General features: G+C 43.2%; 1 protein-coding gene across 2 annotated transcripts in view; it reads left to right on the top strand.

Annotated features, from left to right (window-relative positions):
- SEC24B (SEC24 homolog B, COPII coat complex component) overlaps positions 1 to 25,489 on the top strand; it is a 152,728-nt gene that overhangs the window by 104,002 nt on the left and 23,237 nt on the right. For both annotated transcript variants that reach the window (XM_082263158.1, XM_082263159.1), the window contains 7 exons: positions 1,361 to 1,416; positions 2,148 to 2,354; positions 5,633 to 5,756; positions 8,793 to 8,951; positions 10,428 to 10,601; positions 11,399 to 11,509; positions 13,600 to 13,775. In XM_082263158.1, the coding sequence (XP_082119284.1) occupies positions 1,361 to 1,416; positions 2,148 to 2,354; positions 5,633 to 5,756; positions 8,793 to 8,951; positions 10,428 to 10,601; positions 11,399 to 11,509; positions 13,600 to 13,775 (1,007 nt within the window). The remainder of the gene's footprint in view (positions 1 to 1,360; positions 1,417 to 2,147; positions 2,355 to 5,632; positions 5,757 to 8,792; positions 8,952 to 10,427; positions 10,602 to 11,398; positions 11,510 to 13,599; positions 13,776 to 25,489) is intronic.

Raw genomic sequence — 25,489 nt, forward strand, 5'->3', positions numbered from 1 at the left:
AAGTGCACTTCCTATTTATTGCCTCAAATAAACCGATTTCAAGCAGAGAGCATTAGATCTTCTGTTCTTTTGTATTCCCTACATCGATGCTGGTATTTCTGGAGAGATCACCAGGAGGTCGTGTTAGGAAGACCAGGCTGCTGCAATATATCTGATACATGCGTGTTATGGCTCATTAAGAGCCTATCCTTGAGGTGAGCTGCTAGGTTGTCACCAGTCACGTGGAGCATGCAAGCACCCTTAATCACTTATAATTTGGATGAAGAAGTTTATCACTTTTTGGCACAAACTATGATTCTGGGACTTTATTAATTCTGATATATTACTTGATTTGGATATTTTTGGCACTGTTTTATATATTTTATATATATTCACATGTATATCACTACCAACACTGATCTATTTCGATTTATCCTCACTTATTTATGTTTACTTGGCGCAGCAATAGTTTTATATATTGAGTTTACAGGTGTTTTGTGTTTGGCACTGATTGCTTGCAGCCTAGTACACTTGATTGTATATTGATTCATTTATTTGGTTTGCGCTGATTATTTCTTTTTTATATTTTGAATTTCGATCCATGTATTTAGTTCTGCTGTAAAACTGAAAATATTTGTAGCATTCTTATCTTCTGTCTTCTGGTATGCGCAGCCTATTGCATTAGGGTGTGCACCCCAGAGCACAAACACATGTGTATATCACCAAATCAATATACGGTGTCAGTACAGTAGAGAAAAAAATGGTGCCAGTAGGGTAGTGGACAGTGTCAGTATTTTTTTTATTTTTTTTAGGTATGTTTTGCAATATAATTTTTTTTTATTATTTACAATATTTTTTATTACTTTTTACAATTTTTTTAGGAACCCTTTATAGGGCCTTTTTGAAATATCAAGGGTCTAAACAGACCCCTGATGTCTCACTTTTGAAGCAGAGAAATAAAACTGAGGACAGAAAATTCCCTTTCCCTTTCTCTGCAGCCTGCAGTAAACATTTTTACTATGCTTTATTTAAGAATGAAGACCGGAGCGATCGGTACAGATGACTCACTGTCTTCATTCAGAAAAGGAAGGGGCCGGTTAATTAAATATTTACTGTTATTAGTATTATTTATTTTAGCTCTGAGAGGACCAGCAGGGGGGGAGACAGGAAGCAGGGGGAATCGGCACCACACAGTGTGATTGGGGTGTGCCCAGGCACAAATAGCACACCCTGTGTGCACGCGTATATCTTCTGTTGATTATTCTAGTGATGCCACTACTAATTTCCCCAACTATTTGGTTTTTCAGTCTGCACTATTTTTTTTTATGTAGCATTTCATTTCCTCCAAGTAGTTTCTTATACTGGGTCTTGTTTCTTTCAGATATTTTCTTACCGACCCCTGATGGTTTACTTGTAAATTTACATGAAAGCATGGAGGTAGGAAACTTTGTGTGTGTATGTTTAGGTTCTGTTTAATTTCTACCCTCAGCCCCTCCTATCAGTGAAAATAATAAATGCTAGTCTTACTCCCAGGCTGCTGGTGGGCAAACCTAGGCCAGCATGGCATCACTTGGCTTTTCTGTGGGATCCCAGATCCAGTGAGAATGCACTCTTGCACAGTGGAGGAGTCTTCTCATGAGACTTGGGATCCTTAGGGAAATGGGGTTACTGTGGTCTTTGTAAACATGCCTAAAGCTAGGAGTAAGGTAAGTTTTTGTTTTCCTGTTATTTTTTTTTTTATTATTTGGGAGGGAAGAGGTTTCAGGCATTAAGTTGCCCTTGCATGAAATGGTTCAGTTTAACCTTTTACATCACTTCAAAATGTCCGAACATGCTTCTTGACAACAACAGGGCAGTTTTAAACAGGGTCAAGTGCTGCATGTACACGGCCCTTTGGGGGATTAAGTAAAAGTTTTAAACTTTTTTTGTGACTTCTTTAATTAGCTTATGATTGTTCTTTAAATCATCAATAGGCTATTTTAATGCAAATGTGCTTCTAATACGTTTTGTTTGCCTTGAGCACAAGAACGGTTTCTGCTGTGATAAAAGTCTGAATATGCCTAAGTAAATCATGTCCAGAAACTTTTACTTTTTTTGAGGGAAGCTTCTCATAACTTTGGTGTTTATACTAAAATGTTTTTTTGTTTAATTTTTTTTTCTACCCATAGCTCATCAAAGATCTATTAAGAGCCCTGCCCAGCATGTTTTTAAGCACAAGAGAAACACACAGTGCTTTAGGCCCTGCTCTTCAGGGAGCGTTTAAACTGATGTCTCCTACGGGTGGACGTATATCGGTGTTTCAGACGCAATTGCCATCTTTGGGTGCTGGTCTTTTGCAATCTAGAGAAGATCCTAACCAAAGGTCCAGCACTAAGGTACTGTGTCTTTTGCTGATTTCCTGCATTTTCTTTAATGAGTATATTGGCATGTACAGTGTGAGAATAGTCCTTTCTATGCTGCACACACTGCTATACATGTAACAGTCAATGTTAGATTTATGTGAGGCAGGGAAAAAGGCAAATTTTACATTTTTAAAGTGGTTGTAAACCCCTACATATACCCAGTGAAGTGACTGGCCTCAGGTGATACACAGAAATGAAACAAATCCTCCTACATAAGTTATACCCGTCTATCTACAATATTCTCTTCTCTACATCCATTCAAGGTGCAGAATTTATCTGTTCTGTTCAGGTGTTTGGAGGACACTTGAGCTGCCAGAAATCTGGGGGTGGGGAGCTGAAGATACTTACCCTGTAGATCTCAGTAAGGAGAGCTGATTTCAGGGAAGGGACACCCCCCCCCTTCACACAGGAACAGAGCTGAGGCTGTCAATCACAGGCTGTGTACTGGAGTTCCCTCCCCATCACCTTTTTTTTCTTATTGTCAGGGAAAACTTGTCAGAAGTGTTTCATGCAGATAGAGAAGCGAGAAAGGGGATAGAAAAGACAATGGATAACACAAATTCTGTGGATTGCGGCAAGCACACACTAGAGGAATATGCTTTGTTCATACAGGGCATCCAGAAAGTATTCACAGCGCCTTCACTTTTTCCATATTTTGTTAGGTTACAGCCTGATTCCAAAATTGATTAAATTCATTATTTTCTTCAAAATTCGATAAACAATACCCCATAATGACAGCATGAAAGAAGTTTGTTTGAAATCTTTGCAAATTTCTTAAAAATAAAAAACGAAAAAAATCACATGTACATAAGTATTCACAGCCTTTGCTCAATACTTTGTTAAAGCACCTTTGACACCAATTACAGCCTCATGTCTTTTTGAGTATGGTGCAATAAGCTGCCTGTTTAGGCCAGTTTCTCCTATTCTTCTTTGCAGGACCTCTCAAGCTCCATCAGGTTGGATGGGGAGCGTTCAGTGCACAACCATTTTCAGATTTCTCCAGAGAAGTTCAATCTGGTTCAAGTCCATGCTTTGGCTGGGCCACTCAAGAACATTCACAGAGTTGTCCAGTAGCCACTCCTTTGTTATCGTGACTGTGTGCTTAGGGTCGTTGTCCTGTTGGAAGATGAACCTGCACCCCAGTCTGAGGTCCAGAGATGTCTCAGTACATTGCTGCATTATTTTTTACCTCGATCCTGACTAGTTTTCCAGTTCCTGCTGCTGAAAAACATCCCCACAGCAAGATGCTGCCACCAGCATGCTTCACTGTATTGGGCGGTTGATGAGTGGTGCTTGGTTTCCTCCAGACATGGCGCCGGCCAAAGAGTTCAATCTTTGTTTCATCAGACCAGAGAATTTTGTTTTCCATTGTCTAAGAGTCCTTCGGGTGTCCTTTGGCAAACTCCACTCTGCTCCACTCTCGCCACTCTGCTATGTAGGCCTGCTTGGTGGAGTGTTGCAGACATGGTTCTTCTGGAAGGTTCTCCTTTCTCCACAGAGAAACGCTGGAGCTTTGCCAGAGTGACCATCGGGTTCTTGGTCACCTCCCTGACTAAGGCCCTTCTCCGATCACTTAGTTTGGCTGAGCTGCCTGCTCTAGGAAGAGTCCCGGTGGTTCCAAGCTTGTTCCATTTACTAATGGTGGAGGCCACTGTGCTCATTGAGACTTTCAAAGCTGCCGACATTTTTCTGTACCCTTCCCCAGATTTGTGCCTCGATACAATCCTGTCTAGGGAATCTTCAGACAATTCCTTGGACTTCATGGCTTGGTTTGTGCACTGACGTGCTCTGTTAACCGACGATTATCGTCACGATTCTGTAGCTAAATAAAGAGTTTGATATGGATGTGTGAGTTATCGGCTTTCCTTATTTATCTGCATCATTTCTGAGGTTTACAACCACTTTATGGTAAATGTAAAAGTAGTTGCCACATGTAGCCCTCTCTCTGCCTGCCTCCTTATCTGAAACCACTAATTAAAAAGTAAAGCCAAAAAAATACTAATTTGATTTATATTGGCTGCCCCACTTCTTACTGTGTTTCTTTATGCTAATGCTATGCTCCTCCTCATGTAAACCTATGCCACCCTTTGAACAGTTGATGTCATTGATAGCTGGCTTCCTCTGTGTTTTCTGTTCCGGCCAACTGATGACATCAGCACCAAGTTCTCATTGTGTTTTCACGGTTCTCTGTGGAGAAAAATAAAATCCTTTTCCACTGAGATCTAAAGAAATTTCTCACTTTACAAATGAGATTTCCCTGGAAGGCATTTAGGAAATAGGCTTCCCAGGGGGCAGCTGTGAGGCAATGGCTTATGTCACCAGTGTCCTCGAATATCCAGGAAATTGAGTTATAATGAAACTACCAAAATAAGTCTTTTCTTTTGAATATGATTTGGAAGATATTGGATCTTTGCTACTCCGCGATCAGGATAAAGTGAAAGTGTGATCCGCAAAGTAAAAAGTGCACCCACAAAGTAGACACCCAATTCTGCTGCTGCAAATTAAAACCCCAAAACACTATAGCACAATCCTAAAATAGTTTAGAATTGATTGCAGCACTGTGCCATAAATAATCAGTGCTCCAAAACATCAAAACTCATAATCAAACGTAAAGTGCCAGCCTAATAATTTACATGAAAAATAAAAAAAAACATTCATATCAATATAATATATAGCTTCCAATCTCCCCTGTGTTCTCATGCAATATAATTGTGCAAAAAAAGTAACTGAATCAATAATATACTAAAAATACAAAGGCTTCTGTGAATGGGCTTTGTGTGCTTCTCTCTGGCAGAGCAATAAACCTGTCAAATGTAAATAATAGAGATAAGTCCAGGAGGTGTCATGCACTTAGTTGGACTTAACTCATAGTGTATCTTTGCTTTTTACAAAGTGGCTAAATTCCTAGAATTCAGCTTTAACGAGCACTTGCATGGTGACAGCAAGTCCAAAGGAGTATAACATTATTTCTAAGGCTTCATTCACACCAGCCCATAGAGACGTACTGCTGTGTGTAGATAGGCGTTTGTGTCAGGGGAAAGACACACAGCCTGTCAAAGTCAAGGACGCACTGAAAGACAAAGCAGCTGTAGGGGTATTAACGTACATGCCAATGTTTACACTTACATATGGAGAGAAGCACTGCTCGGGACACAGATAATCGGTGTCCAGACCATGCATATGGTCATTGTAAAAGTAGTATTGTTTACATTGTAGCTTTGTTTTAACTTGTTTTTGCATTTTATTTTAAGGGTATACAGCATCTGGGTCCTGCCACTGATTTCTATAAGAAGTTGGCCTTGGATTGCTCAGGACAGCAAACAGCGGTGGACTTGTTCCTTCTAAGTTCTCAATATTCTGACTTGGCTTCTCTAGGTCTGTAAAATTCACAAAGCTTTTTTCCCATTAGGGCCTGTGTCAACATGATTTGGGCTTGTTTCAGTGGGAAAATGTAGCATGTTTTCATGATTTGATCTGAACCACATCAACCTGCTTCAATATGATTTTGCATTTATGTTGACTTTTATGGGAAAGAGAAGCAATTTTGACACTGGCGCTTAATTTTCTGACTAAAGTTCAACTCCAAGTCCTGCTAGGTCACTTCAGGCTGGCCCCTTTTTGCAGCTATAGCAATGAAAAACATTAAAAATAATTGTCTATACTGTTCAGCATCCAGTAATACACAGTCTCACCCTGCTCTGCAGATGCTCAGTTGCTGTCCATTTTTGGCATTTTGCCAAAAATCAGAGCCACTAGGGAGCAATCTGCTGACAGCCTACAAATTTACATCTGCTCAGTGGCTGTGGGCTTCAGCAAAATGGTACCCTCCAGCAAGAATAAACAGGAGCAATGCTGGGGACAATTGACAGCACACACTAATTTTGACAGCATAATTTTTTAACCACTCAACCTTCAGAAGGTTTTACCCCTTTCATGACCAGGGCATTTTTGATTATTCAGCACTGCGCTAAGTGTAACAACAGAAAAAAGGGTAACAACAGAAAAAAGTAAATGTAGAAGAAAACAAGTAGTCCTTGTGCAGCAACATGCTGCTCAGGAATAAGGTGGGGAAAGAGTGTGGCAAGCGGGAGCGGGCTCGCATAACTCTCGGAACAGAATCGCCAACAGGGCACTTTGGCATTGAGGCTGAGACCCCATTAATTAGACTCCATTGTGGGAACGGGAATTCTTGCGCGTCACCTGATGCCATTCTGGTTCCAAGCGAGCACGTGGGCGTTGGTCTGCGTCAGAGTCTTAAGGATCAGGAATGATGTCCCAAGATTTCAGTAGAGACAGGCCTTTGTCCAGGGAGTCCACTACAAAGGTGGAACCATCACGGGTGATGAGAGCTTAGTAGGGAACCCCAATTCATACACAATTTTGTGATTACGTAGGGCTTTGGTGATGGTGGTGAAATTCCTACGCTTTTGGAGCGTGTATTGCAAGAGATCTGCATAAAACTGAAGATGAGCATGTTGCGGAGGGAACAGAGGCCTTTCCCTGGCAGTAAGCATCAATTTTTCCTTGATGTGATAAAAGTATAATCTCAGGATTACGTAGGACGGCTTAGGTAGGCGGTGTATCCTATCTATGGTCACATCCAAGTTCGTGGCCTCAGGAAGCAAGGTCTTGAATAGGTCAGTGGCAAAGGTGGGGAGTTACCCCTGAGGGATCGACTCTGGGACTCCCCTGATTTTTAAATTATTACGTCTTGCTCTATCTTCAATATCTGCCATTTTGGCCTTTAGTTTGTCCATGTCCTCCTCCCTGCTGTCATTAGCGTCTATTAGCTAGTTTATAGTGGAGGCAAACTCCCCCATTTTAGTTTCAATATGATCCACAAAGCTGTTCAAATACCTGGCGATCTTTCCCACACTTGTGCATGCAGGAGATCAAATCAGATTGCAAGGAGCTCCTAAGGGACATGAGCATGTCCTTAAAGCAGAGTTCCATCCATTTTAATAAGTTGAGATGTACGTAATCCCCTTTAAATATATTTTTACCAATGAAAACAATTTTTTTTCTTTTTTGTAAAGAAATACCCTTTTTCTTCTTTAATCATCAGCACTTCCAGGTCCTGCTGCCTATAGGAAGTAAAAGAAAATCCCTCAAAATTAGGTGAATTCTTTGGAGACACCTAGGTCCATTGGAAGATTTTCCCTCTATTACTTTTCTGTACAAAATTTGGGATTTTTTTTTACTTTCACTTTTAATGATGATGGTAAACAGGACAAATAGAGAGGAAAAATCTCTTTAATGAGGTCACAGACCGCAATAAAAACTGACAGGTGTTCTAATCCCTCCCCACTCTGTCCAAAACGAAAAAAAAAAGTTTTACCTCTAGTTTAACTTTAGGGTTCATTTTATAAAGCTTTATACAACGATAAGGGCCTTTATTTATAACCAACGGTGATATTCAAATCTCATTGGACTCGGCTTAAAGTAGCTGTCGCTTTTTTAAACATAAGGATTCTTATCCTGGTGTGTTAGCTTTATGATTTGAGCCTATAGTTTTGTACCCAAAATCAATCACATTTTATGCATGTTGCAAGAAGCGTTCTGCCTTAGACATGTCATTGTAGTAGGATTGTAGTATTTTATGTACAGGAATGTGTGTGTTCTAGTGGAGAGATGCTAGACATTTTGTATGTGTGATTCAAAGTATCAGTGTATAGATTTCTTGACCCTCTTAATGCAAATTTTCCATTGTTATGGGATCTGACACTGGCAACATTAATGTTTTTGTATTATGGTAGTAAGATGAAGTGTTCAATGTCTCCAAGCTATTGAGACTTTGGCCCTTCACAAATGAACTGTGTTTTCAGTTTAAAGGTTAAGTTTGCCTTTTAAAAAGAAAATAGTAATGCCCATATTTTTAGAGGTAAAAATTGCAATATTTTTTTTCCTTCAGGAGTCTGCAGAGCAATTGCACCCACGCTCAGTAGATCATAGATGCAGTATCAAACTCTTCATTCTCTTCTGACAACTCTGGGCCGGTACCTCCATACAGGCTGTCAGTTTCAGAGATGTAGGAAGAGTGAATAGACTACTAGTATGCTGAGCTGTACATAGGTGGGGGGGGGGGGGTTAGCAACTGGCTCAATCTCCCAGCAGCTGTAAAGTTGGGAATGATCCAGCGCCTTGACTGGCTGAGTGACGTCAGCCGACAATGAATCAGAGGAGTGCAGATCGAACTGCATTCCTGCGTTCCATAGGAGAAGTAGGGCCAGAAATGCTTTGGCCATGTTTCTCCTATAAAAAAGCAGAGTTAGCAGGTTAGAGAGAATGGGTCTCCCAATTCACCTTTAGCTGGCCACAAATTGTCCAGAACTCGCATTATCTGACTTTTGCGATGTTAACATTTACTGTTTTTGATGTGAAATTAATGTTTTTTTATTTTTTGTTTTTTAGCCTGCATGTCAAAGTATTCTGCTGGTTGCATCTATTATTATCCATCATTCCACCACAAGCACAATACAGCCCAGGCTGATAAACTAAAACAAGATCTTGATCATTATCTCACTAGGAAGATTGGATTTGAAGCAGTTATGAGAATACGTTGTACAAAAGGTATATACATTGCTTTGTTTATAATATTGCAAAGCTAAATTTGACTGAAGATCACTGAAAACAGCCACTGGCGCTTTTTTTTTCTTTCCTATGGTATTTAGAATTCATGCTCTAAGTAATGTAGGTGTGAGTGCACTGAATTTTATCGCATGTCTCATGCTTTTGTTAAACTTGTGGCATTATAACATTGTACACTGGTGCAAAGTACTGTGAAAAAATATGGTTCAGGGTGGCTTTGTGAACTTTTTGCAGTATGATCTTAAATTTGGGGGATGCACTTAGTGATTTATCTATAGTGATGTCTCTGAACTTGCTGTCCCAAAACTGCGAGAAGTATGTAGGCCACTACTACTGAGCACTCCTTGTGAAAATATTTTTATGGGTATTATATAGATTCAGTTGCTTCAATACTCTAATGGTGAGTCACTAATGGTGCCGATTGCTTGTTTCTTGTCAGGTATTTAAAATATTAATGACCAAAACAGCCAGGTAGCTAGTATTTCCAGGAATTCTGCAATGGCATCCTACTATGTTCTGTCATTACATGTGTCAGGACCTCGTAGTTAGGAAATCAGTACATTTACAAAATTACTTTGAAAACTTAAAGTGGAAGCTTCACCAAAAAGCGGAAGTTCCTGCTTTTCCTGCCACCCCCACCCACAACCCCCACCATAATTGAAATGTATTTTTCTCTATTGTCCATTGACAGACACAGCTTCACATCTTCTTAGCCATTGGGTTATGCTCCTCCCATCAGGAATAGAACACTAGGCAGGAAAAAGCTTTCACCACGCCTATGGGGCTGTCCCTGCAGGCATAACCCCCACACACTTTGCTACAGCCCTCAGTTTGTTTCTGCCTAGCTTTTCTGCCTAGCTTTAATCCCAAAACTGTGGCAAGTACCACAGAGTCCAATGGTGGGTGATTGGGTTAGAGGGGTAGAAAATACTTCTAATATGGAAGAACTATACCATTATGGACAAAAGTAAATTGCAAAATTTGCAAAAATCTGGGGAGGATGGATAGAGTTTAAGCACACAAAGAAATATTCTGAATTAAGGGGTATCTGAAACAGGAAAGGTGGAAGAAAGAAAGATAAGAGAATAAATACAAGGTCAAGTAAGAGGAGGGTACGGGGGCAGGGGGATGGTGGGAGGGAAATGGAAAAAAAATATTTTTTGCAAGAGTTGAAAAAATGATGTATGTATATAAAATATAAATAATAAAAAAAAAAAAATGCCAGGGCCCGAAGACCGGCAAAGAGCAAGGTCAGGTGATGACATTGCTGGATCCTTGGACAGGTAAGTGTGCTTTTTTAAAGTCAGGAGCTAAAGTATTTGTAGCTGCCAACTTTTACATTTTCGTTTACAGGGTGAAGCTCCTCTTTAAGTGATCTTAAATGTTTGATCCATCTTTCTTTTTGTTTGTTTTTGATGTCACAAATTCACATTTTGATACTTTTTTCTTCATCCTCAGGCCTCTCAATACACACCTTCCATGGGAATTTCTTTGTGCGTTCTACGGATCTATTGTCTCTTGCGAACATTAATGAAGATGCAGGGTTTGCAGTGCAAATGTCCATAGATGAAAGTCTGACAGATACATCACTGGCGTGCTTTCAAGTTGCTCTTCTGTATACTTCTAGCAAGGGTAATTATTCCCAAAGGGGGAGCTATGAAGATTCAGTTTTCATGAATTGTATTGTTAGAAAGGCTGTAATTGGGCGGTATGTTTAAAGTAGCCTTTTTCTTTTTCCATGTGGTGTCTTTTTTTTTTTTTTTATTTAAATTTTTATTGTTAGTTTCAGCGTATAAAATTCCACACATATCAAAGGAACCCAAAGGGTTCTCAAGGTGTCTTAAGCTGGATACAGTATACAATTTTCTTTAGATTTTTTCCTTTAGACTTACCAAAACCATATGAGATCAGACCTAAACACTTTTCATTTGTATGCAGGCAGGCCCTGGCACTACATAGTTGAAGGTAAATCTAAAGGAAATCTAATAACAAAAGTTGTATAGTGTGTATCCAGCTTTAGAGCGTCAATCTAATCAGTCCTGAAGTTTTTTGCATTTAAAACTCAAGAAACACTGACTACTTGTGGAATAGTCCTAATTTGTATTCTGACATTGTGTGCTCTGTTGCCAGGCTGTTTATTAAATGTCTGTTTGCTAGTATCCCTATTTTCTTGATTATTCCGAATCTGAGCTTCTGATGGGAATTTACGACATTTTAGAGCCCAGGTTTATCAAGTCACTAAAGTGAGACATTACTGAACCAATATCTTCTTAGGCTCAGAATCCGGAGATGCTTACATGGCTCAGTATTGTCTGCTTTTTCTGAATTTATGTGTCACATTTAGGACTGGCAATAGATTGCAAATCTCTATTTGTTTTGAAAAAATATAAAAGTTTAACATGAGTGAAACTTTTTTTTTTGGTAAACAGGTCAGAGAAGGATACGTGTGCATACATTATGCTTGCCGGTGGTAAATTCACTGCCAGATGTGCTTGCTGGAGCAGATGTACAGGCTGTTACCAGCCTTTTGGCAAACATGGGTACGTTTCAGTTTATGTTAAATTGTACATGGTGTGTAATCTTTATTTTATTTTTAAACATCACCACTAGAGCTCACGCGAGACACGCTTTGGGATGGACATGTCAAAAACTGATTTTAGTGTTGGAGTATGTAAGGCCAACATTTCATATTCCTGATAATGTGCCCGCTGTACTTGTATGAAAATGTATCCTGTTCTCTTTGTATTGCTTTGTTTGGGTAAAATCCCTGGTGACCCTACCAGTGTCCCTCTGCTTTCCTTTTAAAAACTGATCACACTAAGCAGGAGAACACACAAGTGGTTAGTTCTCTAGCTGTACTGGGAACTCAGTATGCTCTCCTCCTACCCCAACTGCCAATTCAAATGCAGGCTTACTAAAGGTTGGAGCCAATCCTTGGATACTAGGGGTTTTAAAAATGCAGAATTCTCCATTGTGCACATCTGTGACAATGCAACACACAGCTGTCCAGTCTCTGAATTAAAGTTCTGTATTACCAAGATGAATAGAATGAATGGAGCTTCCAGTATACTGTAGCAGCTAAAGCAACTGTCTCATGAGGTTTTTTTTTTTTTTAGTTTTTGTTTTACAATAAACGGAAAAGCAGATATTGGCAACTACCCCAACCTATAACTGGCCCTTACAGAAAGAAGCACATGGAAGTGCGATGTATGTAAAAAAAAAAAAAAAAAAAATCTGAAATTCCCGCCTAACTTATAAGTCAGACTGCAACAAACTAAGTTGTCCTTTTTAACTGTTAACATTAAAAACAGGGATTTTAGATTGCACACATTTATATGCATGAGTTGCAAGGCCACTTCATAGCACTCCAGTGTCACTGCAGTCCTAATTCTATACATTTAGAGAGTCTCCAAATTTGGAGCGCATACTGTATATAATCATGGATAGATTAAAGTGGAGTTCCACCCATTTTTGGAACTTTAGATCTATGTAATCCCCTTTAAAATGGCTTTTACCAATGGAAACTTTTTTTTTTTTTGCTAGTAAATACCTTAATTTCGGCATTATTGCTCCTCTCCTCACTTCCTGGTCCGATCGGCGATGATGTCATTCGGCGATCCGCAGTGTCTGCTGGGATGTATTCTATTCCAGAAATCTCGCAGTAGCTGTATCTGTACTGAGCCGTGCCTGCCCCGCCTCCGCCCCGCCTCCTCTAATTGAGTTGCATTGTATGAATGGATTAAGGCTGTTCTCTGCCCCGCCTCCGCCCCGCCTCCTCTCATTGAGTTGCATTGTATGAATGTATTAAGGCTGTTCTCTGCCCCGCCTCTGCCCCGCCTCCTCTCATTGATTTGTAAGAGGAGGCGGGGCGGAGGCGGGGCAGAGAACGGCCTTAATACATTCATACAATGCAACTCAATGAGAGGAGGCGGGGCGGAGGCGGGGCAGGCACGGCTCAGTACAGATACAGCTACTCCGAGATTTCTGGAATTGAATACATCCCAGCAGACACTGCGGATCGCCGAATGACGTCATCGCCGATCGGACCAGGAAGTGAGGAGAGGAGCAATAATGCCGAAATTAAGGTACTTGCTAGCAAAAAAAAAAAAAAAAAAGTTTCCATTGGTAAAAGCCGTTTTAAAGGGGATTACATACAGCTATGTATTCCAACCTATTAAAAATGGGTGGAACTCCGCTTTAAGGGCAGGTATGCCTGGAGGGAGCCCACCCCTCCTTAAAGGACACACTGGACATCCAGCAATAGCTCAATGGCAGCAAATGTATCCAGTGTGACCCCTCACTTTGAGCCAACCCTATTTGTTTCCTTAGTATATGCTACTCTCTTTGGTTGCTTTAGCATCTCTTTGAATGCTGGAAATGTTTACCTAATGGACAAAAGGGATATCCAGGCTGATTGGTTTAGAGTGGCTTACCCCAGGTAAAGATCTTTATTGTGATTTGCACAGTATGCTCACATATTTTTCCCTTGACTATGACTAGGTGCAGTAAGTAGTTTAAGTATATTGTGGTCATACTCTGCATTTGATTGAACCATGGTATGTTAGTACTGTTTTGAGCTGCATAGTTATAGAATACTCTCTAAAAAATTGTTATTTTTTTTCTAATATAGCTGTAGACCGATCAATATCGTCCAGTATTTCTGATGCAAGAGATGCCTTAGTGAATGCAGTAGTGGATTCTTTTTTGTCATACAATTGCTCACTTTCAAATCTACAGCCATCTACACTGATAGCACCCAATTCTCTTAAGCTGTTTCCACTCTATATATTGGCTCTTCTAAAGCAAGTAAGTGAATTTATTATAATACCCCTTGTCTTGTAACATAAAACACTCAGCTGTGCCAAACGAGAGAAAACAATGGAGTGGTCAATGAAGGACAACTGAATTTGGTGCTCCTCCTGTTTTTTTTTTTTTTTTTTTTTTTTGACCTAGTTCTGTAATTTTTTTGTTTTGCATTTAGGTTTGTCCTGCTGCAGCAAGTGTCTGCTGAAGTAAAAAAAAAAAAAGTCACAACTGTTGAACATTTAAATATTTGAAGTTCATTGATAAAAAAGCGGTTAGGTTTGCTCTCCTTCTTGTATAACTCTATTGGACCTTTCCTAAAGGATAAATTCACCTTCTGTAACATGTTAAATGTTTAACCTGCTACAGATGCAGCAGTCTCTGCACCCCCTCACATCTGCTGATAACGGGTGCAATGCTTTGCAGGCTCCTAGTAAAAAAAAAAAAAATGCACTTATTTTTTTTTACCTGCAAATTATGTGCATTTATTATTATTTTTTATATATATATATTTATATATATATATATATTATAAAGGAACAAGCTTATCTGACTGAATATCTTTTTTTTTTTTTTTTTTTTTTTAATAGTGTTCTGTAATGTATAAAAGGGCTCATTTTAAAAACAATCCAAGCTTCTTACCACTAGAGGGAGACATCTACAAAACAAACAAAAGCTTTACCAGCTCAACATTGCCAGCATGAAGAAAGGTTTACCGTGTCCTTTCAGTTGGCATTATGGTTATGTTGGTCTCTGGATTAGTATTTGATTTCTAACGCCTGTGTAATTGAATTATTTTTTTTTTTTTTTTTTTTTTAACTCAAAAACTATATGCTGCTTTTTTTGACTATTACAGCTTTTGACTGTCTAAAACCATTTTTTGAACACCAGATTATTTTCCGTGATGCGCAAGTCCTCCCCATCACCAAAAAATGGGCATGGCAAAAAGCAGTTCACCCCAGATTGGTGTAACAGAGTTTAGTGATTCAGTTGTGTAGCACAAAAGATTGTTGATTTTGTATTGTTCCGCTGCAGATAAATCTAGGTTTCAAACAATCCATCGGAGGCCAAAGTTTACCACTAAACATACTAGGTAACACTTATAACATATTTTGAGAGTTACCAGTTGGATGGTGTGACGGACCCGGGTATCAGATCCTTGCCCTCCTCACTAACTCATGACAAAGGACCAGCCAATCTCCCACCGCACTGTCACTTACGTGAAAATGCCACTCTCAGCTGCACCCTGCACAAAGATTTTCCAGCTCGCGTGACCACAATCTAGGTGCCAGCAGCCTGAGAGCATTTTTCGCTGGGCTAATTAAGCATTTAACCCTTTAACTGCCACTACCCGCTTTGGGAAAACTCGTATTTTTAGCAATACCAATTATGATTTTAGAATGATCGTCTGTAACACACACTGTCACCACAGACAGGTATGTTCAAAGGATTTATCCTATACAGTAGCACTCTTCAAGAGACAGGTTCTTTTTAAGCTTGTATTAAGAGCTTAGGGACAAGGTTAACACTTTTCAAAATAAGGCTTTGATAATGAAAAGGTCAAAATTGGTGCAAATAAAACATTTAGAGAAAAAAAGTGTTTCAAAGAAATAGAGACATAATTCAGCAATAGAAAAAAAGATAGAACTGAGGAAGGAGGATACTTGCAATCAATGTCCTAGTTGTTATCAGAGTTTAGTCGATGAGCCAGGTGATATCGAATCTCAAGCTTGACAGATGTTCCTGATTTGATGGTAAAAGAGAACTCACAACTGTTTAGGCAACTCCCTTTTTCTCTGGAATCAAAGGGATGTTGACAGATGCCCCTAACCAATAAAACGGAGTGTACATGGGCTGTCCTGAGTTTGACATTATCAGGTCCATCCCTTAGTTTATTACCACTATTCATATCTTTCAATATATATCAGTTGCATTCTTGAAACGGATAGATTATTGTTCAGCATTGAATTTTGCATTCAGGGATACTAAACACAGGGTAGCTCAGATAAACCTGTCACCCAGAAGGCATCTGATAGCTATCTTCCCTTCTGTATGTTTTAGCCCAGTCATGTATGGCCCTAATTCGTTCAGTACGACATCCCCCATTCAAATATATACCTAATATTAATGTGTCATGTTCCTGTCTGAGTTTATGAATTGTGTGTGGATTTGTTAAGTTTTGAATTGGGCAGAGCTCTATGATTGCCTTTTATGATCCCCATTAGTTCTGGGTATCCTTAATGTATTTGGTCATAGTTTTACGATCGGCCTGGACAGCCGAACCAGACATCCTGCCAGGACTCAATTAGCTTTTTACAGCTCTGCACAGGGCCTAAGTGCTGGTTTCTGATGTCTCTGAGTTGAGATAACAGCTTTTGAAGTGTAAAACCTATGCATTCCATGAATTAAAGGAGGAGGGAGGGGGTAAGGTCACTGCTGCAATGTTTAACTGTTCTGCAAGACTGTCATGGCTGACCTATGATAACTGAACAACATGGCCGCTAGCTACAGCATTTTGTGTGTCCAGTACGTGATATCATTACAGATGGTTGTTTATCAAATCAAGTGGACCTCTAAAATAAATATTAATATATAAATATATACACTGATCAGCCTTACCATTATCATCACTGACTGATAAAGTGAATAACTTTTATTACCTCATTACAATGGCACTTGAAAGTGGGTGGGATATATTAGGCAGCAAGTGAACATGTTGTCCCTTAAGTCAATGTGTTGAAAGCAGAAAAAATGGGCAAACCTAAGGATTTGAGTGACTTTGACAAGTGCCATAATCGTAATGGCTAGATGACTTGGTCAGAGCAACTCCAAAGCTGCAGCTCTTGTGGGATATTCTCGGTCTGTAGTCAGGTCCTATGAAAAGTGGTCCAAGGAAATAAAACCAGTGAACCGGCCACAAGGTCATGGACAGGCAAGGGTCATTGATGCACGTGGGAAGTGAAGTCTGATCCAATAGAAGAGCCACCGTAGCTCATATTGCTGAAAAAAGGTAATGCTGGTTTCGATAGAAAGATGTCAGAACTTAGCAGTTTGTTGTGTATAGGGCTGACCCGTGTTCACAGACATGTCAGTGTGCCCATGCTGTATACAGCCAAATGCTCCTACAATGGCCACATGAGCATCAGAACTGAACCATGGAGCAATGGAAGAAGGTGGCCTGTCTGATGAATTTAAGAATAGTTTGAGGAATACAACAATGAGTTTTAGGTGTTGACTTTGCCTCCAAATTCTCCAGATCTCAATCCAATCGAGCATCTGTGGGGTGTGCTGGAAAACTCTGATTCATGGAGGCTCGCAACTTACAGAACTAAACGATCTTCTACTGATGGCCTAGTGCCTGAGACCAAAGCAAACCTCCAGAGGTCTAGTGAAGTCCATGCCTCAACAGGCTATATTGTATGGTCATGTTTTAGCTGATCTGTGTATATTTAATTATTTAAATTGGCGTTCGACTTCCATTGTTTTCTGGGTTCCCATTTTAGAGATTTTTTTCCCCTCACTTTTTTGACCACTATAGCCAGGACAGGAAAAACCTAGCTGAGGTTTTAGCCTCCCCATCCAAAACAAAATTTTAAAATATAACTAAATACAAGCCTTAAGGAGGCCATAATAGTGGTGCTCCCTGAGCCGGGTAAGGACAGACTCATGCCGGACTCATACCGTCATATTTCTTTATTAAATACGGATGTTATGCTCCTTGCCCGTGTCCTTGCCAATAGGTTGTCTAGGGTAATTGGCCTTCTGGTTCACCGAGACCAATCTGGGTTTATCCCAATAGGATCAACGGCAGATAATATAAGACCATTTCTAAACTTACAGATACCGTTGGATAATCCTGGGGGTAGGGCCCATTCTATCTTTAGAAGCTGCCAAGGCTTTTGATAGCGTGGAGTAGCCGTACCTCTGGGAGATTCTGTCTTGGTTTGGCTTGGGGGACAACTTTATCAATTAGGTGAAGGCTCTCTACTCTGCTCCCCGTGCTAGGATCTGCATTAACAATTCCCTCTCTTCTCCTTTTTCCCTGCATAGAGGAACTCGTTAAGGCTGTCCATTGTCCCCACTTTAATTCGCACTGGCAGTAGAACCTTTGGCCATGTTGATCCATAGGAACCCTGCCATTGTAGGCTTCTGTGGAGGTCCTTTGGAAGATAAGATATCTCTTTATGCGGATGACGCATTGTTATATTTAGGAGACACTAATGACTCCTTGCGAACTCTAATGGAACCATCACTACATTTGGGGAATTCTCTGGATTTACCATAAATTGGTTTAAATCTGTTCTTATGCCCCTTGATCCGATGGTATCTCCCCTCCCTGTAGGTGCCTCTGAGATTGCTATTGTTAGTTCTTTTAGATACCAGGGGGTGGTGATATCCACAGATCCGTCGGAATACCTAACAATTAATTTAACTCCTTTACTAGACAGACAATGGATTAAATGTCATGGTTGGTGCAAGTTACCATTGTCAGTAGTGAGGAGAGTAAATCTACTACGGATGATCTGGGCCCCACAGCTCTTTGTATATCTTCCATAATTCATCTATGTGGATTTCTAATAAATGGTTTAAACAAATTGACTCTCAATTTCGTGATCTCATATGGAAGAAGAGGCAGGCCCGTATTAGCATGAATACCTTACAATATGGCAAAGATAGGGGGAGGTTGGCGGTTCCACACTCCAAAATGTATTTGTATTTTTTAGCATCCCAATTACAGCAGTTCGCGGCTTGGGGGATTGGGGACACTAATGACCCTATTGCCCAACAGGTGTCCCCTCTTCCTCTCCAACAGTAAATCTGCTTAGGAAAGTTTGGCAAGCAACCAGGGAGGCACTGTCCATTACCGGACCTATGGAGTTTATGCCATTGTGGAATAATCCTAATTATCTTGAATTATGTAAACTACAGGGATTTTCGTTATGGAAGCAGCAGGGGATCTGGTTTTTCAATCAGTTATACTCTGGTGGCACTCTCAAGGCATATGATCAATTATGTGCAGAATTTCGATTAACACACAAACAATTCTATCAATATCTCCAACTCAGGCATGCAATACAGACCCAAAAACAAACGCTAAATCTGACTGTCTCTAGCTCCTTGTTGCTACAGGAGGTTATGCAGGCGTCTGATTGAAAGTGGTTGATATCGCAATCATACTCAGTCTTGTGATCATCCATTCAGAATCCTGCCTTGCTTAAATGTAGAACCCATTGGACTACTGATATTAGAGATATAGATAGGGATCAATGGGACATGGCACTGGAGTCTTTTCCAGTTGTGCTGGTATCGGCTTTCCATAAACTCTCGCAACTTTTTATCCTGCACAGAACTTATCGTACACCTATTAAACTATTTTATTGGGGTTAGAGGGACTCTCCTTTATGCCCGAAATGTACAGTCCACAGAGGGGACTTAATACACGATATGGCCCTACCCAAAATGTACACGATATTGGGCGGAGGTTATGCGGACTATTTCTGATATAGCCCAATCACCTATGCCTCTGACCCCATTGGTGTGTCTGTTTGGTGCGATCGATGCTGAAATGTATCCAGAAGGTATTTACATCATGATAACCAGATTTATACCTTGCTAGGAAGTTGATTGCCCGTTTATGGGTGGCATCTACTGTGCTTACTAGGGCCCAGTGGGTTGCCCTATGTTAACTCTATCCTTCTTAGAAAACAATTGACCTATCGCTATCGTAATGTGGTCAAAAAATTCTACCTTGTCTGGCAAAGCTGGCTAGATAACCCTAGCCTTGCCCCTCCACAGCTAGTGATGGATACGATTTTAAACCCACCAAAAGTGTTAGTAATGTTTTCCTGGGCTTGGGACTTTTCTTATGTTCTATATATCGGCGTAGCTAAGTTGACATTTTGAGCAGATGTCCATTAACAAGCTCGGGTGGTTTGATTAGTTTTCTTTCTTTTTCCTTTTTGTTTTTGCAAAAAATAAACGCTATATTTGTGCTATATACCAGGTGACCGCCTTTTATTTTTCTGACTATATATGTATTAGTATGTGCAATAATTGTGTTCTGATTGATCTATATACCACGTTATTGGGCTATATAGTCACTTACAATCCTTGTCAAAAAAGTTTTGATTAAAAAAAAAAAACCACAAGCCTTTTCTCTTTCATTCATTTACAGACATAGCTCCTGATCTTCATAATCATTGGGTCATACTGCCCCCTACAGGAGTATAACACTAGGCAGAAAAATAATCTGGCTACTCCTTTGGGCAGTCCCAGGGGGGTATACTTCCCCTCTCTGCTATAGGTACTCAGTTTTTTTCTGCGTAGTCAGGAGTAAGAACCTAGTTCCTTGCTAGGATCTCTGGTCCTGGCAAATTTTTTTGATAGAAAATTTTCTCCTGGTTTTTTCTTCTGAGATCTACAATCAACTGCCAGACTGGGCGATGGGCTTGGATAATCCAGATCCAGTGGTCATCCCTGTCTGGCCAGCGAGTGCGCACAGACCTCAGCTCCGCGGCATAGCCCCACTGGACGGGGGCTGGTCTGCGAGTTAAACTCCTCGTGAGGTCGCATACGATCAGGTCTCGGCCTGAGTCGCAGCATTCCTCCTGGCCGACAGCCCCCTATGTCGATGGTGAGGGGTTCTGTCTGGAGCGGTGCCCACCTGATTCCTGGTACGGTGAGTAGCTGTCTCCCCCTTGGGTTCCCCCTCTAGGGTTTTGGGGTGGACGAATGCCGCTCCTTGGGATGGTCGGACCCCCCGGGTTCCTCCCCTCTCCGACAGACACCCCCCCTTTTTCTGTCCCCCCTACCCACCCACCTCCACTTTCGCTGGGGCTGTGTGGGTGGTCTGGTTCACCTCCTGGGGTGGGGGCAGGGCTCTGTGCTAGCAATGAAGGCCTCGCTGCTGGCGACTGAACGATCGGGGGGGAGGGGTTGTACCTGGTGGGAGCTCATGCCTGGGTCTGTCCTTGAGGCCTAGGGATCCCTCCTGGGTCCCCGGAAGCCTTGTGGTGCTGCGCGGTGCCCCGTTTTGCTGTAGCCTGTGTTTTTATGCATAGCGGCCATGGTTGCTTAATTCGGTGGCCATTTTGTGGTGGTTTGCCATTGAAAATAACAGCGGTCATGACCGTGGAGCTCTGTGGGCGGCGATTTCAGTGATGGAAGCCCCTCCTCTCCTAGATCTTTTCACTTTCTAAACACCGCACATGGAGTGCAGACTATCCTGGTGGCTGCAGGTGCCTGTTTCTGCTGGGCGGTGAGTCTGGTGGGGTTCTCTCTCTCTCTCTGCTGAGGATCGCTTAGTGCTTGTGCCTGGTGACTGGGTGGTGCTGCCAGCGTGGTGGGGGATTTCTCTTTGCAGTGTTACACTTTTTGTGGGGTCCCCCTGGAGTCTTTGGAGCACATTTCCTCACCTGACCCCCTGTCCGGGTCCCAACCTTCCGTCGATGCACTGGCGGCGGGCCTGGAGTTCTTTGTGTCCCGGGTGGAGGTGGCTCTCGGGTGAAAGGCTAGCAAAAAGTGCCCCCCATCCCCGTCTTCCTCTGTCTCATCAGATCCTGAATCTGATTCGGCCGCCGCAGACATGGGTCACCCATGCGGGTCTGTGACCACACGCCTGGAATCCTCAGATAGTGAGGATGATTCCTCCACATCTGCACGAAAAGGCGCTGGTGGGAGCACTGAGACCTTGAAGATGGGAGGACGCAGCTGCAGCTGTGACAGAGGTGCAGGTTGCCTTTGGCACTCACAAGCCATCCAGGGTGGCAAAGGTATTCCCTTTCCAGTTTCCAGATTTGAACAAGGCAACCGTTATTCCAGGTTAAAGAGTCCACAGCCTTTAAGGATCCGGCTGACAGGAGAACTGAGGCGGTGGCCAGCAATATGTACACTTCGGCTGGTTCGGCACTGAGGCCGGTATTTACCATTGCCCTAGTGTCGCAAACTCTGCCTTTGCTGAGCTGGCAGACCAGCTGGTCCAGGGGCTGCAGTTTATCTGTGATGCCTCTTTGGATGCGGCTCCCCTAGTGGCTTGGCTCACCGCAGTGGTCCTTTGGCATGTCTTTTGGTTTAAATGTTGGTTTACGGATCAGACTTCTAAAAGGGCCTTGACTGATCTCCCTTTTCAAGGGGATTGCCTGTTTGGGGCTACCCTGGAGGACGTCATTAGAGGTCTCACAGGAGGAAAGACCACTTTTCTTCCGCATGCTACTAAGGGCAAGGAACCGCGTCGTAGAAGTGGGCCCCCCTCCTCGGCTGATAAGAAGTTTTTTTTTTTGTCTCTCAGAGTCGACTGACAAGGGCTCGAAGCCTTTCAGGGCCTCTTCTCGAGGATCAAAATGAACCTGGCCTGGCAAGTTGAGAGCGGGCTTCTCCAGACCCGCAGACAAGGCTCCTTAAGCATGAAGGTGCGCCGTCACCCGTATCAGGGGTTGGGGGAGAAGTCTTTACTGGTTTCCGGACCCATGGACTTCCCTGGTACAAGACAAGTGGGTCCACAAAGTTTATTTGATCCGATTACAAGGACTAGTTTCGCTCTTGTCCCCCAGCAAGGCTCTTTCCTTCCAACTTGCGCCCGTCCCCGGACCGCTTACAGGGTCTGCTTGGGGCTGTACAAGACCTGTTGCTTCAAGAGGTGATTGTCCCGGTTCCGACATCGGAATGTTTTCAGGGGTTTTACTCAAACTGGTTTACAGTTCCCAGGAAGGAAGGCAAGGGGCGTCCAATCCTGGACCTTAAGGCGCTGAACTGCTTTGTGCGGGTGCAGAAGTTCAGGTTGGAGTCCATTTGCACGATGGTGGCATCCCTGCATCAGGGGGATTTTCTTGCCTCTATCGACATCAAGGGTGCTTGCCTTCACATTCCAATATGTGCCGGTCACCAGCGCTTCCTCCGCTTTGCCATGAGAGAGGAGCATTATCAGTTTGTGGCGTTACCCTTTGGTCTCGCCTCTGCTCCTCAGGACTTTACAAAAGTGTTAGCCCCGATGCTAGCGTTGTTACGCCAACGGGGGATCTCGGTACTGGGCTACTTGGATGACCTCCCTTCTGCAAGCGGAGTCCCCTACTGCTCTGGTGGAAAACTTGGAACTTGCTATATGAACTCTGAAGGAGTTCGGCTGGCTTCTGAATTTTCAGAAGTCTGCTCTGGTTCTGTCCACAAAGCTGCAGTATCTGGGTCTGACTCTTGATTCTGCCTTAGCCAGATTGCTCCTTCCTCTGGACAAACTCCAGAAATTGCAGTCTGCAATTCGTCTCCTGCTGTCTAACAGATGGTCATCCCTCCGGACTTGCATGCAGGTGCTGGGCCTGATGATGTCTACCTTTTTTTGAGGCGGTTCCGTTTTCACAGTTCCATACGAGGTCCCTTGAAAGGGAAATTCTGGCCAAATGGGACAAGACTCCACAGTCTCTGGACAATCAGATCCGGCTGAGCCAGGGAACAAAGGAGTCCCTGATACGGTGGCTTCATTCCCTGGCGCTTTGGCTGGGCAAATCCTTACTCCCCTTGTATTGGACAGTGGTCACCACGGATGCTAGCCTGTCCGGCTGGGGAGGCATCCTCGTCAAAAATTCTGCGCAGGGAATCTAGACACTGGAAGAATCCAGACTATCAATCAATTTCTTGGAACTTCGAGAGATCAGACTGTGCCTGGACCATTGGACGGATCGTCTTCAGGGATGTCAGGTGCGCATTCAATCGGACAGTGCCACAGCCGTGGCTTATGTTAATCACCTGGGGGGGCACAAGAAGTGTCCTGTAGGCTCAGGAGGTAGCCAGCATTCTAAGGTGGGCAGAATGGTTTGTTCCTGCTCTCCCTGCCGTGTATAATTCCCGGGGTGGAAAACTGGCAGGCGGATTACCTCAGTCGGCAGGTGTTGGACCAAGGGGAGTGGTCCCTTCATCTGGAGGTGTTTTATCAGTTGTGTCTCCGGTGGGGCATCCCCGAAGTGGATCTGTTGGTGTCTCCGTTCAACAGAAAGGTGCAGAGGTTTGTGACTCGGTCACAGGATCCTCTGGCAGATGCCACAGATGCGCTGGTGGCCCCATGGGTTCAGTATCGTCTGATTTGATGCCTTCCCTCCCCTCCCCTTAAGCTTCTGCCAAGACATCAAGGCAGAAGGAAGTCCGGTCATTGTGGCTCTGGACTGACCTCGCGAGGCTTGGTACGCCGATCTGGTGCAGATGGTCGCCAACATTCCTTGGAAGCTTTCTCTCGGGGAGGATCTGCTGTCCCAAGGATCGGTCTTCCATTCCTGCTTTACAGTCACTGGCTTTGATGGCTTGGCTGTTGAATGCCAGGTGTTGATGGATAGAGGTTTATCTGAGTCAGTGATTCCAATGCTGTTAAAAGCTGGGAAATCTACATCTAGGAAGATCTACCACCATACATGGAAGACGTACATTGCGTGGTGGGAGTCTCTTGGGGTTCATCCTTGCTCCTACTTGGTGGCTCAGATTTTTACCTTCCTTCAAAGGGGGGTTGAACAGAAATTGGCCTTGAGTACCATTAAGAACCAGTTGTCCGCCTTGGCGGTCTTCTTCCAATGACCCTTGGCCACACACTCCCTGGTGTGTACCTTTCTTCAGGGTGTCCGACATTTGGTTCCTCCAGTGGGGTCTCCGTTGCTGCCTTGGGACCTCAATTTGGTGCTTTCAGTCCTCCAGAAGCCTCCTTTTGAGAATCTTCAGGAGAGTCCCTTGCTTACGCTGTCTCCGAAGCACTGCTGTATTTAGGCCTAGGCCAACAAGGCCTAGGGCGGCACTTTGCGGGGGGCGGCAAAAAAGCCACCCCCCACATGAAAAAAAACCCTAGATCCATTGCACTGGCTAATACTTGAAAAAAAATTGCCGCTGCCGGCTGACATGTGCACTGCACATGCGCCGCCGCTGCTCGGGAAAGCCCATACACGTTCAGCTATTCTCGGGCAGGCGGCGCATGGGCGGCGCATGGGCGGCGCCATTTTTAAATGTAAGGCGCCTCCAGGTAAGTGAGACTCCTCCGCAGCAGATGCAGGTGCTGCGGGCATGTTACAGGAGATTCTCCTGTACCATGCCCGCAGCACTGCATCTCCTGTACCATGCTGCCCACAGCCCTGCATCTCCTGTACCATGCCTACAGCCCTGCATCTCCTGTACCATGTCCGCAACCCCTGCACCATGTCCGCAACCTCTGCATCTCCTGTACCATGTCCACAGCCCTGCATCTCCTGCACCATGCCCGCAGCCCCTGCACCATGCCGGCAACCCCTGCATCTCCTGTACCATGTCCACAGCCCTGCATCTCCTGCACCATGCCCGCAACCCCTGCATCTCCTGTACCATGTCCGCAGCCCTGCATCTCTTGTACCATGCCTGCAGCCCCTGCATTTCCTGCACCATGCCCGCAACCCCTGCATCTTCTGCACCATGCCCGCAGTCCCTGCACCACGCCTGCAGCCCCTGCATCTCCTGCACCACGCCTGCAGCCCCTGCATCTCCTGCACCACCCCTGCATCTTCTGCACCATGCCCGCAGCCCCTGCATCTTCTGCACCATGCCCGCAACCCCTGCATCTTCTGCACCATGCCCGCAGCCCCTGCATCTCCTGCACCATGCCCGCAGCCCTGGAAGATTTTTCTTCAGGCCATTTTTTGCGATTCAGGACTGCATTACCCTAAAAAAATGAATGTCCCTTTTTTCCCACAAATGGATTTTTCTTTTAGTGGTATTTGATC

Source organism: Pelophylax lessonae (assembly GCF_965119305.1).
Source record: "Pelophylax lessonae genome assembly, chromosome: 1".
Classification (NCBI taxonomy): Eukaryota; Metazoa; Chordata; class Amphibia; order Anura; family Ranidae; genus Pelophylax; species Pelophylax lessonae.